General features: G+C 39.0%; 1 protein-coding gene across 10 annotated transcripts in view; it reads right to left on the bottom strand.

Moving 5' to 3' along the window:
* The window catches only part of LOC135468811 (nuclear hormone receptor HR96-like), a 173,964-nt gene that overhangs the window by 60,863 nt on the left and 95,380 nt on the right, over window positions 1–17,721 (bottom strand). For 8 of the 10 annotated variants that reach the window (XM_064747249.1, XM_064747251.1, XM_064747250.1 and 5 more), the window contains one exon: window positions 1,622–1,680. In XM_064747249.1, coding sequence (XP_064603319.1) covers window positions 1,622–1,644 — 23 coding nt within the window. In that variant the 5' untranslated portion in view covers window positions 1,645–1,680. Of the gene's footprint in view, window positions 1–1,621; window positions 1,681–14,498; window positions 14,658–17,721 lie in introns of those variants that run through there. The other 2 variants (XM_064747241.1, XM_064747242.1) reach the window with 2 other exon arrangements.

The raw sequence follows: 17,721 nt of genomic DNA on the forward strand, positions 1-17,721 counted from the left end.
TTAGCAGAGTTGTTTCCCTTGATCTACTGCTTTCACAATTCCTGGAAATTTCAGAATAACTGAAGGTAAGATTTTAGATTGTCATTCCTATCAAAATCTTTGTGCTGTTCCAAGACTCAAGCTTCAATACAACTGTGTTATGTTAACAAATGTAATAATGATATGATAGGAATGATACATTTTGGGGAACACATTTGGTAAGTTATTTGACAAACTCTCATGCATTCAATTTAATGTCTACACTACTATAAAGAGAGATAAAAACTTTCCCATGCTACTTGAACTGCACACTTGATATTAGGATAAAAGCCTGAAATACCCCTGACAGTATCTGTTACTGAACCTTGCATTATCCATGCATGCCATGCAGCTGAAGAGATTAGGTGAGTTACACTTGATTATCTCCCCTGGCACACTATTCCCAAATACTCTCGCTGATGACAAAAATGTCATTTTATGATATCAATCTGAAAACAAACAGGCCTTTATCACTTTCTCTCCAATCACTACAATGTTACTGTTAATCTGGGAACGGAAAAGAAGGTTCTGAATCTGATGATTGGAGAGCTATGCACAGAATGGACTAGCTAAACAAGTGAAGCTCACAGTATATTTAACAATGTACTACCATACCGAGCTGTTAGGCCAGCTTCACACACTCCTGTAATGATCCAAGATGTGTTCGATGTTCTACCTTAACAGCGGCCTTCAAAACTTAAGTATTAAACCCTAACCATGTAGATGTATGCATCGATGAACAGATAAATCATGTCAGCATACAACTGTATCATCAGTTTTATGTTCCCATCAACTGGTCAGTATAGTAAATCATTGGCGTTGGACAAAACGTCTTCGCTTCGGTATAATTCCGCCATGTTTGGACTAAATTTCACGCAATAATCAATTTCATGTCATGTGACATTGTGAAACCCCGGTATTTGCATCACATGGTTTTGTTTACTGGGCTTCCCCGACCTTTGTCAAAGGGTCACACGCAGTACAGGCGAAATGTCAGAAGAGCCAGCTACGGAGTGGGAACTGTATTAATTGCGGCTGTCATTTTACCACAGCATGGGGACATGTCAAAAGAGTTTCTTTGCAACGACTTGTCAACAAATCAGATGAAGTGAGGGATGTTCTAAGTAATATATTTGTAGCCTTTGACGTGGCGGTGAACTGAATATACATAGTAACACTGAGATAGGCCTTCTGTCTGATTACAATAAGAATCTGAGATAAACTTACCTGCTATTTATACAAGACTTCATACTGGAGTATACACAGTAACACTGAGACAGGCTTTCTGCCTGATTACAATGAGAATCTGAGATAAACTTACCTGTTGGATATACATGACTGCATACTACAGTATACACAGTAACACTGAGATATTCTTCCTCCTTGATAACAATGAAAATCTGAGATAAGCTTACCTGTTGGATATACACGACTGCATACTACAGTATACACAGTAACACTGAGATATTCTTCCCCCTTGATAACAATGAAAATCTGAGATAAGCTTACCTGTTGGATATACACGACTGCATACTACAGCATACATAGTAACACTGAGATATTCTTCCTCCTTGATAGCAATGGGAATCTGAGATAAACTTACCTGCTGGATATACAAGAGTTCATGTTAACAGTGTCCTCTGTACTATCTGGCCCGAAAAACTGAAATGATAGAAAAAACAGATCATTAGGTCTCAAATCTTTTAGCACTATTAATCATTTATTTTTCTTTTGATGTCTTTCTGACAAAACCGTGAGCTACATGCAATCTTTTTTGTATTGCTTTTGTTTTTAATATTATTAGCATTACACCACAACTAATTCTTTGCATCCAAACATCTTTGGTAATTGTTGTGTTTATAGTACAAGTTCTTATAAGGTACATAATATTGATTGAGTAGTCTCCCTTATATCATACTCCACACACAAGCCTGGAATAGTCTCATGCTATATAGTATATACACATGTACCTAACACGGACAGTTCTTTCGACGTACAGAGCATATAGGACGGCTGCTGAGTTTAATCCATTCTCACTCTGAATGAGACATGTTACAAGCCTTTAGGCTGGTGAAAGACCACTTTTACTTGAATCAGCATGATGGCACCTAACACAAAGAAAAACACTCTAACCATTTGTGGAAAATATCAACAGTCTTGTTTTAAATGAATGTTTTTTCCACTTATTTTCACTTAAGCATTTTGGAAAATGTCACCAAAATGCTCACCAAAACAATAAGCTACAGAGAAGAATAATTATGTCTATCCTTGAATTTAACTTACAACCTATTAGCTAAACAGTTTAACTAATGTTCTCCATATGGACATGCCTTCTCTACAACTGCATTACATGGGCATGTGTCTGCTCTTACATGACTGGACATGTGTCTACTGTTATATTACATGGGCATGTGTCTGCTCTTACATGACTGGACATGTCTTCTCTACAACTGCATTACATGGGCAGGTGTCTGCTCTTACATGACTGCACATGTCTTCTCTACAACTGCATTACATGGGCAGGTGTCTGCTCTTACATGATTGGACATGTGTTTACCTTTATATTACATGGGCAGGTGTCTGCTCTTACATGACTGGACATGTGTCTACTGTTATATTACATGGGCATGTGTCTGCTCTTACATGACTGGACATGTGTCTACCTTTATATTACATGGACATGTGTCTGCTCTTACATGACTGGACATGTCTTCTCTACAACTGCATTACATGGGCAGGTGTCTGCTCTTACATGATTGGACATGTGTTTACCTTTATATTACATGGGCAGGTGTCTGCTCTTACATGACTGGACATGTGTCTACCTTTATATTACATGGGCAGGTGTCTGCTCTTACATGACTGGACATGTGTCTACTGTTATATTACATGGGCATGTGTCTGCTCTTACATGACTGGACATGTGTCTACCTTTATATCACATGGGCATGTGTCTGCTCTTACATGATTGGACATGTGTTTACCTTTATATTACATGGGCAGGTGTCTGCTCTTACATGACTGGACATGTGTCTACCTTTATATTACATGGACATGTGTCTGCTCTTACATGACTGGACATGTGTGTACCCTTACATTATGGGAACTGTCTTCTCTTTAATACTGTACAGACATAATGTGTCTACTCTTAAATTAATGTCATATATCTATTCCTACCTTATTGGGCAAATGTCTACTCTTACATTAATGGACATGCGTCTCTTACATTGACATTTGTATTATCTTACATTAAATGTCTACTCTTCGGTAATGGACATTATGGGTTGTTGTGTGTTTTGACACATTACATAACACGTGTCAACTTTTTTAACAGTTAACAAACTTTGATCCATTTTATCATTGGTGAACCTATAGCAGTATGGAACTACTAAAACACTGACCCACACCTGTCTACTGTTAATGTTTACTCAGATATTTATTACTATGATGTGTCCCCGTGGTGTAGTGATATGAAGGCCAACATTTCAGCACCTGGTACAGTGTCCCAAGACACGAGAAACCTGGCTTGCAGAACACCCCAACTACGTACATTGGAATGGAATTGATTTGTCCTCCAGGAAAATATCCCCGTTAGGGAAATCCCCATCCCGTTTATCATCAAACTTTTACAAGGTTTACTCCAGAATTAAGCAATTAGCGTCCATCACAAGGATTTCCCATGGATCCATTAATAATAGATATATAAGTAATGGGATAAACTGGTTGTAAATCCAAGCCAGTATGAAATGTGTCAAGAGCAAGTCTTTCTCTGTTTAATACTCATACACAAACAATTACCCATGTCTGTGGGACACCTGAATACAGCCAGTAGTCCACACTGTTGTTTTACTGCTGCCGCACTCTGTACCATTTGTACAGCTCATAATTCCAAAATGTTGGAAATGCCATTAAATCTGCTACCAATATCATATTGCCCTTGTTTGTTCTGAGTATATACTTGTGTAAGTGCTACCATCAAAGCTAGTTTTTCTACTAGATCAGCCATATTCAGCTGGTATAGTGGACATTCATACATCCATGATGAACTATTGAGCACCTGGAGCACCTTTGATTTGTTCTTTCATGTGAGCTCTGTATCATGTCCAAAACTGAGTAAGGCTTACAAATGTTAAACCACTAAGGCTGATTACATTATGAATTAGAACAAATCTGACATTTCTTTGAGAGAACAACATCCCGTTTCAGTCACAGCCCACAGAGCAGATGACAAAGACAAATGAGATCCGGCGAAGAGGAGGAAGAATAACAATTAGTCCTACAAAAGCTGCTGACTACAGCGTGTGGGTGATCTGGGGCCAATGTGCAAATCAGGGAAATAAAGTCAGGACCACCCAAACCAGAACCATGGGGATATGGTCTACAATACAAAGCGGCTTGTCTCCATGATTTCATGTGCCATGATGTGGGTGTAATACAGGTATGTCTTTACAATCACTTAACAGTTTTCTACCATTTACAGCAAACATACACAGTAGTACTGATTAGGCGTTACACTTCATTAGAAGTTTGAGCCTGATAACGATCTGGAGAAATCATATCAGTCAAAGTGAACGAGAACGGGTAAGTATATCAGGCAATCAGATAACGAGCATAGAAAGGTAATATCAGCAACTAATATCTGTCAAGTAAGAGATCTCATCACATGCATGTCTATATACTGGAGATTTAAGACAGCCACCATAACATTAACACAACATAATGAATTCTTATCCCAGATTTGTCACTGTGGCTGACTGTGTCATTATCAGCCTGATCAACATGGTTGAACATCAATGACTAAATACAGTATACATGTAGTCTCTCTGCTATAATGTTCATTTCCCTGGACCACAGTGGGGGGCAGTAAGCACATGTAGCTGTCAGGTGTTGTGGTTTTAACACAGTAATGTAGGAACTCCCTACTGACCTTATCCTTGGTCAGTGTCACATACAACTAAGTGTAATAATCTGGACATAGACATTACTTGTACATCAACCAATCAATCGGTTTATAATCAGACTCAGGTAAAATGATACAACTAATGACTAGGTTGGGAAAAGGAAGGTTCATTCCATCCACATGATAGTCATCTGTGACAATCAAAACATCAATGCCTGTAAATCACACACTCAATCCCACAGTTAGGTCTTGGTGGTCTACTATGTCAATGATCTGACCAGATATATCTTTTTCTACATTTGTGGAACCCCGACCATGTAGAGGATTATAACTGGAGGCCATATCCAAATCCCCATTTAATGTACGACTCACCTGTTGACCGAATTCCTCACACCTGTAACCCAAAGGTGAAGACCGTGGAGAGAATCAAGAGAGAAATGGCAAGGCCTATACAGCTAACAGGCATGGTGATAGATGATATTTATCATATGCCTCTTGTGACTCACTTCTGAAAATTATGTACGAATCAAATTCAATACCTGCAGTGATGTGGTGGTGCTTGTAATCAGTAGCATGAACTTCTGTTACAGCAGTGACTGATCGGCCATCAACATTCATCAGGTTATATCTCTGACTGTGAAAATGGTTACACTTAACCATGCAGGATGATACATGCAGCTACCTATGTATTATTGAATCGGGTTCTGATTGTACTCGCACAGAACATCCAATCTTAAAATGCGATTTGGCCGTTGTAAGGTCATCGATCCCATATGCTACAGCCCAGGAGAATTAAAGACAAGATAATGGTCTGATTGTAAGACATCAATGTAATTACTTCCTGTCCATCTTGAGGAATCCTCTTTCCAGGACATCAATAACATCCAAGGTACTAATGATGAGAAGAGGGATGGAAATACACATATCCTCTTCAAAATTCTCTACGGTAATTCTTGATCACAGCACTGATCATCAGAAGCTGCTTATAGTGTGCTGCTAGAAACTTTTGTTTCCTTTCTGAACTGATGTAAATGCCCACGTGTGCAGTGACTGACAGGTTGTGTTGACAGACAGGACAGCCTATTGACTCAGCCAATTTACCTGTGCAAACCTTAAGGAAGTCAGGCTATCAATATTTAAACTTGTCATTCAAGAGAGTGCTAGAAAAAAATCAATGTGTGGCTTTTATAGGGAAATCTCTGCAGACAGAACATATGAAAGCATTCTCTATGCATTAAGACAGACGTCCACTTAACACAGCTTTTTTCAAATAACCTGCTCACAAATCAACTCATTCTTCAGCAATGCACAAGATACATGAAAATGAAAGTTAAAGCTGCAAACTACCAGACAGAGAGTAAAGCATGGGTATAGCGTGGGTAAAGAGCATTAACAAGATTTGTGGGATTACAAGCCGCACATGTAACTGGCTTATCGTGTGTCATACATGACATTTCAGATTGATACTGAGAATAAAGATGGGCGTTTCAAACTATGAAATGCAAACATCTTGGTTTTTTCCTTTTTGGTCAGAGAAAGGATGAAGTTCAAACACATGAAAAAAACTTGACACAAGATATTTCTACTGTAACTGTAGTTCTCAACGTTTCCAAGAAAATCCAGATGGGTATCGTTCTCTGTAATTGTCGAGTTTTCTGAGGGGACAATTTGGGAAAATTATCATTCTGATATTTGACTCTTGTCATCAAAATTTTCAGCACAGTTACTTATTTTACAAAAAACCCAAAAAAAAACATGAAACCTAAAAAACACATGTTTCTAAGAATGATACATTCTAAGAATCCAGAAACCTTTTAAGCCAAGTTCCAGAAAAAAACAAAAAAGCTACTTATGTATTGATTTCTGACTGTGACATCCTTTGAGATCGGAATTACCTGTCTACTAATAACTCATAATACACATCATTTGTCAAAGAGGTTTTCTGGATTATACCTGACATATTTTAAGATGGTTAACAAAAATCCCAACGCAAAATTTAGAAGAGTAGTATATGTTGCTAACCAATGGTCAATTTATTGGTTATACTGTTTTGTTTGTCCTTTTTCTTGTTTTTTTTGCTGTTCTTTTTTTAACATCCTATTCAACAATATTTTACGCATACAACTGTGATCAGGCTTAAGAATGAAGATAACTGGGCAGACTGAAAGAAATTACAAATATAACCTACAGAAATCAAACAGATTTTCATTATCCATCATACCATAATACAAAGGCCTGTAATCAGGGAATTTGTGTTATCTGATTTTCCACTCTAATCTAGTTCAACAGCAAGTAAATAAAAGAGGACATGTAGATGTAACACCTGATACATATCTGTCTGGGACAGAAGATTTGAAGGAGATCAGAGCCGTTAATTACAGGTTGCCATCCTGCTGACAATACGAGCTGCAGGCCAACTTTAACATACACACACAGGTGTTGGCTTACAATCAATAAAATAACATAGCACATTGCCTCATTAATTCTCTTTTATGGAAGGGTACAATAGCTGAACTAAGTAGTCATGTCCCAGGTAGTTCCTGCACCACAGCCAAGATCGTATTACACCAGAAGCTTGGTGTGGTAATGTTACAACTGTATCAGGTCTTAATCGCAATCTCCACTACATATACGCCCAAGCAACTAATGTTTAAATGCCTAAACGGATTAACTTCAAGCTACCTTTTCAGCCAGTTTACCTATGCTGCAACTGTCTATCGAAATAACCTTCGATCTATCACCTTCATGAACCTCATCCCTCCAAAACCTACAACCAATGCCATTAAAAATTCTTTCAGATATTCTGGTGTGACATTATGGAACTGACTTTGTACACATGATAAAATATCACAGCATGGCAATGTTTTAAAAATAGAATGGAAATGTTTATCATGTCAAAATATGTCTCTAAGATTAAGTATGAAACTGTCTATGATGCACTGCATTGTATACAGTCTTTGATCATCTTATATCAGGATCTTCTATACTTTACATAAACTGTACCAACTTTGTAAATAAACTTTTGCGTATATGTATGAGGGATTCAAGGAAGACTGGTCTTGTAACTAATCAATCTCCCTCAGAAAATAAAGTATTATTATTATTATCATCAGCAATGAGCAACACAATGCAGTGTTACAGCTCTGCCCATATTCCACTTCATCCAAATGTTACAACTGTACCAAGCGAGGTCTTAATCCTAGCTACTTAGGTCACAACAATTTAAATTTTTACTTACAGCCAGAATGACTCTTTTATCAATGTATAAAAACAAAAGAAAAATTAGCTAATTTGTGGAAAACGTGGACTGCGTGAGCAATTGTTTGTGTTAAAGATATCTTAATGTCATCAAAAAGCCTTGTAAAACAGGTAAATCGTAAAGAACAATAGGTGAGACATAATACAAATGTGGATTTTCACTTCTATTTTTATTATATTTTTGGATATTTTAGTTTTGGCTCCCTAGTAAAACACAAAATAAAATAGGTGTCAGGGCACCACAACAACGGGCACCACAACAACGGGCACCATGACTTTGTTCTAGCACAGCTTACTCTCCATTAAGCTACATAAGGCGACAACTATATGAGGTCTTAATCGTTATTTCTGAGACGCCAGACAACTGACCACTCCAACTCTTATTGAGGGGCCTCCTTGGCCGAGGTGGTTAGCATGCTAGTGCAGCGGAATGATACAGGAGCATGTCACCAATGCAGATGCTGAGAGTTCAAGTCCAACACATGCTGTCTTCCTCTCCGGACGTAGGTGCGAAGGTCTGTCAGCAACCTGCAATGGTCATGGTTTTCCCATGGGCTCTGTTTGGTTTCCTCCCACCATAATGCTGGCCATCGTTTTATAAGTGAAATATTCTTTAGCTCAGCGTAAAACATAAATTAAATAAATAACCAAATCTATCAGCTCTTACTGACCTAGCATTTCCCTTAACCTACAGTCCAAATCCTAACCACAGTTTCTCAAGGGAAAAATTACTGCTCTACCCAGAATAACAACACATCACATTTATTTCTGAAGCCTGATTATGTGGAAAAGAATAAAAAATTTAAAATGACAAATGTTTCAATGCATACATAGTTAAGATCAACCTGTTTCATTTGATCTTTGCATGCGATATGCAAGTTCTTTTGAAGGATTCCTCCTTTCATCAACACTTAAAATCTGCTTATTTTTGTAACTGAGAGTTGAGAAAATGTATAAATTACATCTGTACTGATCTGGACAGTGATATCAATTCACCAAGAAAAATAATTGGTACAAAGATTCAATATTTATGAATAAGAATTATGTTCAGTGAAAAACAGGGAAACAATTTTGTCTCCTAGCAGGAGAAATCTGATAAAACAACGTTCAGAAGTAGACAAGGTCTGGTTCCATGTACAGCTGGGATGTGTAGTAAGAACTAGAGCCAAGGCAATCTCCATTTCCTTCACTGCTGCTAGTTACATGTACTAGACTCTTCATATCTTATCAGCGCCGCCTAGCCCTAATTAAGAGGCTTTTAAACCCAGTGAGTGGTGGTGAATGGGGAAGGCTTGGCTAAGGAATCGGCTGTCTGGAGGCCATGCTTTCTCTAACTGCATGTATAAGTGGCCGATGACACAGTAATGGATGTAGGCCGATCAATAACCTGATGTATAGGTGGTCTAGTTCAGCCATACTGGTCAATCCAGGAACCAATCAGCTTCGAGCCGTCACAGTGACATAATACTGATCAACTCCTATCTGACAACTGGCTACTATCTCCGCCAACAATCTTAAATAAGAATCTCACAACAAGAGGGTATTACTCTACAAAACTTAACAGATTTGTATACCATGTATTATTTAAATTTTTTCGGAACAAGAACATCTACTCCACCCCCCTCCCCCCCGCCTGTAGTAAATCACTCAGTGTCCAGATAACCACCTGATTTTAAGCTGTTACTAAATCAGTGCCAGCTAGACCTAATCCTTTATTTTCCCACAAAAGACAACCTTCTCCCACAAAACTGAGCCTACGTTTTGTATAACAGGTGTATGTGCACATCTACTGCTGAGGACCAACATTATGAGGAGAGAACGACAAAATGATTCAAATATCCCCAATGGCTGACCTGAATGAAACCTGGAGAAAACTATTCTAATATGTTCAATTAACGACATTCACAATTTGCTCACAGAGGTGAATTTTTTCTAGCAACTGTCCAGGAATTGAAGCAGAGTTTTTTTCCCCATATATAATATAGAGAGCTCTAGAATTATATATGTTCTGAATATATAAAATATGTATAGAATATTTTAGTTGAGGAAGCCTTAATAAAAACCATGTCTCCCACGGCACATTAAGAGGGCTCCTATACCTATACGGTATATATTATAACAAAGCAGTCCATGCAAACACCATGTAACATTGTATACGGTCACAATTTTAATCTAGGTGGTAAGGATGAAACAGACAAAAAAGGAGACAATTCACCATTTTGGTCTGCATAACTCTGAATGTTATAGGGGCTGACATTAATTAAACAGAGCCCGGGGGCGGGGAATGCTGCTGTGCCGTTCTATCAGCGGACCTCCCTGAATCCAATGGCAGGGATGGCTGCTGGGCATGTTAAAAAACAAGGCCATAATGAAGGCTCAGAGAAAACTAAGTCACATGCTGTAGGTTTTGTTCACAGCTGTATGTATCAGGCTAGCTGACGGATGTTACGCTTGACAAAAAAACTAATTCAACACATAGAGCTCATTGAAATATTCATCAAGCTGTCTAACTTCAGCCAACGTCTGTATCTAATTAGACTGGCTTGTTTCCTATCTATTATGTGAATTGTCATCAGTTACAGGGGGCAACTGCTTCACTTGTGCTTTGCCTTTAACGCAGATTCTAACCTCATATTAAATTGACAAACTTTAATCTGATGACTTCAAAAATTTAAAACAAGGTTTATCCATCAGGCTGATATTTCAACACCGCTAGTCCTCAGGAATTTTTCACTGATTGAAAGGCCATCAGGTTTGTGGGTAATAAATATATACCGGGTACATGTAAATGCCTGGCAGAAGTGCCCAAGGAATAGACACGTTCTTCATTAATCACATTACATACAGGGTTGTACATGTATAAACCTAGCAGAAATGCTGATCGACTAGAAACCTAGTTTCTCCAATAATTTCATGCAGAGGTATATCCTATAATTTGTGGTTGTGTCCTTGTTTGAAAAACGCTCATGGGTTTCCCCTGGCGTCTGCCCATTTCCTCCCATCATAATGCCTGCTACAGTCGTGTACGTGAAATATTCTTGAGTACGGCGTAAAACACCAATCAAGTAACATAAATAAATAAATTGTTTAAAAACGAAACTAGCTGGGAATCTTTTCAGTTTTCTTGTTTTTTCTTTGAATTTTATGAATAACATTTGAAATTTTCCAAACCAGATTGATTAGTGTCCTTACCACAGACACAGTAAGGTTTTAGATCTAACACTGCCATGTTACATACAGGGATGTCTGTATGAGTAAATGTACACGCTTGGCAATAGTGCCAAGGGACTAGAAATTATCTCCAGTAGATTATTGTTACATACATGATATATTCCTCGTGCAGTTGCCAAATGAGTAGAAGCTAAAGTACATGAAATACACGTCATAAGATGTTATGAAGGTATAAATGCTATTGCATATGCAATACACCTACCACTGGTCGTCACGCGTTGGTGCCATACAGGCTATTACATGTGCAATACACCCATCACTGGCTGTCACATATTTTGGTGCCATACAGGCTATTACACGTGCAATACACCTATCACTGGTCGTCACATGTGTTGGTGCCGTACAGGCTATTACATGTGCAATACACCATTCATTGGTCATTCCATGGGTTGGTGCCATACAGGCTATTACATGTGCAATACATCGATCATTGGTCCCCACATGTTTTGGTGCCATACAGGCTATTACATGTGCAATACACCCATCACTGGTCGTCACGTGTGTTGGTGCCATACAGGCTATTATATATGCAATACACCAATCATTGGTCGTCACATGTTTTGGTGCCATACAGGCTATTACATGTGCAATACACCCATCACTGGTTGTCACATGTGTTGGTGCCATACAGGTTATTACATGTGCAATACACCAATCATTGGTCCCCACATGTTTTGGTGCCATACAGGCTATTACATGTGCAATACACCAATCATTGGTCGTCACATGTGTTGGTGCCATACAGGCTATTATATATGCAATACACCAATCATTGGTCGTCACATGTTTTGGTGCCATACAGGCTATTACATGTGCAATACACCAATCATTGGTCGTCACATGTGTTGGTGCCATACAGGCTATTATATATGCAATACACCAATCATTGGTCGTCACATGTTTTGGTGCCATACAGGCTATTACATGTGCAATACACCCATCACTGGTTGTCACATGTGTTGGTGCCATACAGGTTATTACATGTGCAATACACCAATCATTGGTCCCCACATGTTTTGGTGCCATACAGGCTATTACATGTGCAATACACCAATCATTGGTCGTCACATGTGTTGGTGCCATACAGGCTATTATATATGCAATACACCAATCATTGGTCGTCACATGTTTTGGTGCCATACAGGCTATTACATGTGCAATACACCAATCATTGGTCGTCAGGTGTCGGTGCCATACAGGCTATTACATGTGCAACACACCAATCATTGGTCGTCACATGTGTTGGTGCCATACTGGCTATTACATATCCAATACTCCAATCATACTTATTTCCTTTTTTCCCTGAAAGCAGATCACTCTGCCATTTATTAAGATGTGATTTCCTTGCACTTACATGTATCCCAGTCAAATATGTTACTACAAAGCTGTTAGTTCCAGAACCTGCTAATTATTAAAGATGAATAATTTCAGATATGATCAATGAGCTTTGATAAGTGGCTGAGTAAGCTCTAAAGCTCAAGCAACTGGGGAACTGATGGGCATTTCATGTTAACTGCCAGAATATCAGTATTGGCAGCACAGCCAATCACAGTCTATTAAAACAGCCACAGTTCTACACTGTATCTACACCTGCTTATTAAACCAGCCACAGTTCTACACTGTATCTACACCTGCTTATTAAACCAGCCACAGTTCTACACTGTATCTACACCTCCTTATTAAACAAGCCACAGTTCTACACTGTATCTACACCTGCTTATTAAACCAGCCACAGTTCTACACTGTATCTACACCTGCTTATTAAACCAGCCACAGTTCTACACTGTATCTACAACTGCCTATTTAAGCCAGCCACAATCCTACACTGTATCTACACCTGCTTATTAAACCAGCCACAGTTCTACACTGTATGTACAACAGCCTACAAAAACTGATATCAGATCTAATCCAGGTACATTGCACATATCTGCTGATAAAACGGCAGTGGTCCACATCTTGAAACAGGTTTATAGTTAGAGGGTTAAGAATACTAGCCTTGCAACAGAGATCTTTTCGTTAAATTTTTAGATATTTTTACATTAATAAGTGTCTTTAATGAGAGTACGAACATTTGTTGCACCTGAAGATGTATCTACAGACTGGTAAATAATTGAACTCATTAGATTAACAGATAGTATTGAATCTGACAGAGTTATAATGGATGTCTAGGTTGTATTATGCTGGACCCACAGCATCCAGCTTACACTGCCCTTATAGAGAACTCTAATACAGCAGCATCAAGGCCTTGGTTTTAATGGTAGTGTTGGTGTCAAAGGTGCAAACACTGTAACAGAGTGGTGATGGACAGACACAAATGTGTAATCAGAGGGGTACTCAGTCATCATCCCACTCAACCAGTACAGGCAAAACAGCTAGATGTAGAGCCAGGCGGTGAGTAAGAGAAGCTACATCCTGGTAGTCCTGTAAACAGTGTGTCCTGACCCACATGAACAATGTACCCTAGTCTTTGGCACAGAAAAATCCATGGGGCTGTGTTATAAACCAGAACTTACCCTGACATAGCTGGCAAATTGATCCATGAGGTGTCACAGATTCCAGAATAGCCACATAATGAGGGGTGGGAAATCACTGTGGTGGAAATAGAGAGCCTTAACCCCTACAACATTATCCCTTACCTACACAGCCCCGATACATCACCCTGATGTAACACATCTATATCCCCCCATTTATCCCCCAGTATTCGGGCAGGGAGAGTGGTCACAAAAATGGCAGACAATGTGATATTGGCATGATAAATGTAAAGGCTACACCTGAGAAGGCTCATACTCCAATCACAGTAATGTAGTACTGTTCATATTAAGGAGGGAATGCTGCCAATGCCAGGCGCGTGGGGTTAGCTGGCTCAATGACTGGTCAGGCTGTATATTAACCAGTGTAGTCAGTCAAGGGCTTGTAACATAGCACCCACCAGCCATTATTTGGGCCCAGCCAGCCAGCCAACCAGCGAGTCATGCAATCCCCACAATGTACCCCACTTCCCTCACCCACCCCCACCCAGCCCTGGCCTGCCCTGCAGGTGCTGGAGTTAAGGTGACTCTAAGGACAGGTTAAGGTGTTGTAAATGGCTTACCTTCACAGGCCTGACATCCACATAGTGATAAGGGTAGGGATAGCCAGTCCGGTCCAGTACAAGAGGGAAGGCATACATAACGGCAGACCAGCCTGATTTACACTGTATGTACACTTTCTCCGCTCTCAAACACAGCTGTGCCTCTGTCTTATCTCAGGCTTCTAACCAGGTCAGCACAAGGCCAACTCAACTCCACTAGTATAAAACTCCAGTCACTATTTCAAGCTCCTATCACCAGGCCTATCAACCCCATAAGCTATAACCTACAAATACCGGGTCAATTTTCACCTTCACTGCTGACTAGTCTGGACTATAAATTGCTTTGTGATCAGTTAGCTTTTCAGACCTTCAGGACATACATGTACAGATATACACAACCACTGCTGAATACAGGTAAACCAGTTCCTGAACAGCTAGCTGGCAATTAAAACACACTGTAAGCTTGAATTACCAGAAGTCACAAAGTTGTTGGCTGCCTAAAAACAATAGCCGTTTCACTGAAATCTACCCTGGTGATAAAATCCAAAGCAAAGGCCCTTGAGGTTCAGACTAGTAGAGTACACTGAAATATATGAATACATCACACAGATGGGAACATCCCAATTAAAAAGCAACCAATCAGGTTTCAGTTCTGCTGACCTAATTAAATACAGATTGTGATATTTTTGATCTTGGAACATGTTGTATGATTCCTCAAACTAGGATGCATATTAAAACATCACATCAAAAAAATTATGAAAATGTATGGGAGGATTTAGCAATCCCCACTGATATGATCTCACATACATTGTACAACCTCTAGCAGTCAGTCCTACATCACATACATTTACAGAGAACTCTCTCAGATGACCTGAACCTCCTTAAGACAGTGACAGAGCTCATAATACACCAACAAGGACATCATTACCGGCCCATACTTTTTATCCACTATTCTTGCTTTGTTTAACTCCTATTACATTTCACGCCACAGTGAACACTGAGAAAAACACTTTATCTTCATCTCATTAATGTATATTGCTCAATAATTAGTTGGTTCCCTGTCTTAAATAATTCAGCATAGCTTGCACATGCAAGACAGCAAAAATCACTTTTATACATTTAAGTCAATAAAAAATAATATAAATTTCATTTCACCAGCCATTTCTTTACACACACATACACATGTATATACACACATCCACTGTTATATTATGAGCACATTGCACTTAAATGAATATCATAATTTTAAAACTTTCCTATTCCATTATTAATGAATCACATTTTTTCTGAACTTGATACAAAACACTTGGATTCTACACATTTCATAACAACAGCAAACTTGATTGGCATGTGTAGCTATAAGATTCTTTGTGCATATATGTACTGTAATTCTCACACTGCACGTTCCGAGACAATAATCTGAGTAGAATGACAAAATTATACTCTTCGTAAAGCTTTGTTGGCCAACTCAACCATTGCAGATTTTGTCTTCAAATCAAATTACGATTTATTTGATTTGATTGTTGTTTTACGCTGTACTCAAGAATATTTGACTTATATGATGGCGGCCAGCATTATGGTGGGAGGAAACCAGGCATAGCGCGGGGGAAACCGACAACTATCCACAGGTACTGGCAGACCTTCCCACTTTCAGCAGGAGAGGAAGCCAGCATGAGCTGGACTTGAACTTACAGCGACCTCATTGGTGAGAGGCTCCTGGGTCATTACGCTGCTCTAGCGTGCTAACCAACTTAGACACGGAGGGCCCCCAAAAGTAAATTACAAAGGCACATGAACTGCACAGAAACTTTCTCTTTCATATGTGAGGAAAAATTAGCAATCTAGGAATAATGCCACATCTTGTACCAACATCCAATAATGTACTTTGAGTGATCTAGGAATAATGCCACATCTTGTACCAACATCCAATAATGTGCTTTGAGTGATCTAGGAATAACGCTACATCTTGTACCAACATCCAATAATGTGCTGTGAGTGATCTAGGAATAATGCCACATCTTGTACCAACATCCAATAATGTACTTTGAGTGATCTAGGAATAATGCCACATCTTGTACCAACATCCAATAATGTGCTGTGAGTGATCTAGGAATAATGCCACATCTTGTACCAACATCCAATAATGTGCTTTGAGTGATCTAGGAATAACGCTACATCTTGTACCAACATCCAATAATGTGCTGTGAGTGATCTAGGAATAATGCCACATCTTGTACCAACATCCAATAATGTACTTTGAGTGATCTAGGAATAATGCCACATCTTGTACCAACATCCAATAATGTGCTTTGAGTGATCTAGGAATAACGCTACATCTTGTACCAACATCCAATAATGTGCTGTGAGTGATCTAGGAATAATGCCACATCTTGTACCAACATCCAATAAGTACTTTGAGTGATCTAGGAATAATGCCACATCTTGTACCAACATCCAATAATGTGCTGTGAGTGATCTAGGAATAATGCCACATCTTGTACCAACATCCAATAATGTGCTTTGAGTGATCTAGGAATAACGCTACATCTTGTACCAACATCCAATAATGTGCTGTGAGTGATCTAGGAATAATGCCACATCTTGTACCAACATCCAATAATGTACTTTGAGTGATCTAGGAATAATGCCACATCTTGTACCAACATCCAATAATGTGCTGTGAGTGATCTAGGAATAATGCCACCTCTTGTACCAACATCCAATAATGTGCTGTGAGTGATCTAGGAATAATGCCACATCTTGTACCAACATCCAATAATGTGCTTTGAGTGATCTAGGAATAATGCCACATCTTGTACAACATCCAATAATGTGCTTTGAGTGATCTAGGAATAACTGCCTACATCTTGTACCAACATCCAATAATGTGCTGTGAGTGATCTAGGAATAATGCCACATCTTGTACCAACATCCAATAATGTGCTTTGAGTGATCTAGGAATAATGCCACATCTTGTACCAGCATCCATAATGTGCTGTGAGTGATCTAGGAATAATGCTACATCTGTACCAACATCCAATAATGTGCTTTGAGTGATCTAGGAATAATGCCACATCTTGTACCAACATCCAATAATGTGCTGTGCTGTGAGTGATCTAGGAATAATGCCACATCTTGTACCAACATCCAATAATGTGCTTTGAGTGATCTAGGAATAACGCCACATCTTGTACCAACATCCAATAATGTGCTGTGAGTGATCTAGGAATAAGGCCACATCTTG

The sequence above is a fragment of the Liolophura sinensis genome, chromosome 6 (assembly GCF_032854445.1).
Source record: "Liolophura sinensis isolate JHLJ2023 chromosome 6, CUHK_Ljap_v2, whole genome shotgun sequence".
Classification (NCBI taxonomy): domain Eukaryota; kingdom Metazoa; phylum Mollusca; class Polyplacophora; order Chitonida; family Chitonidae; genus Liolophura; species Liolophura sinensis.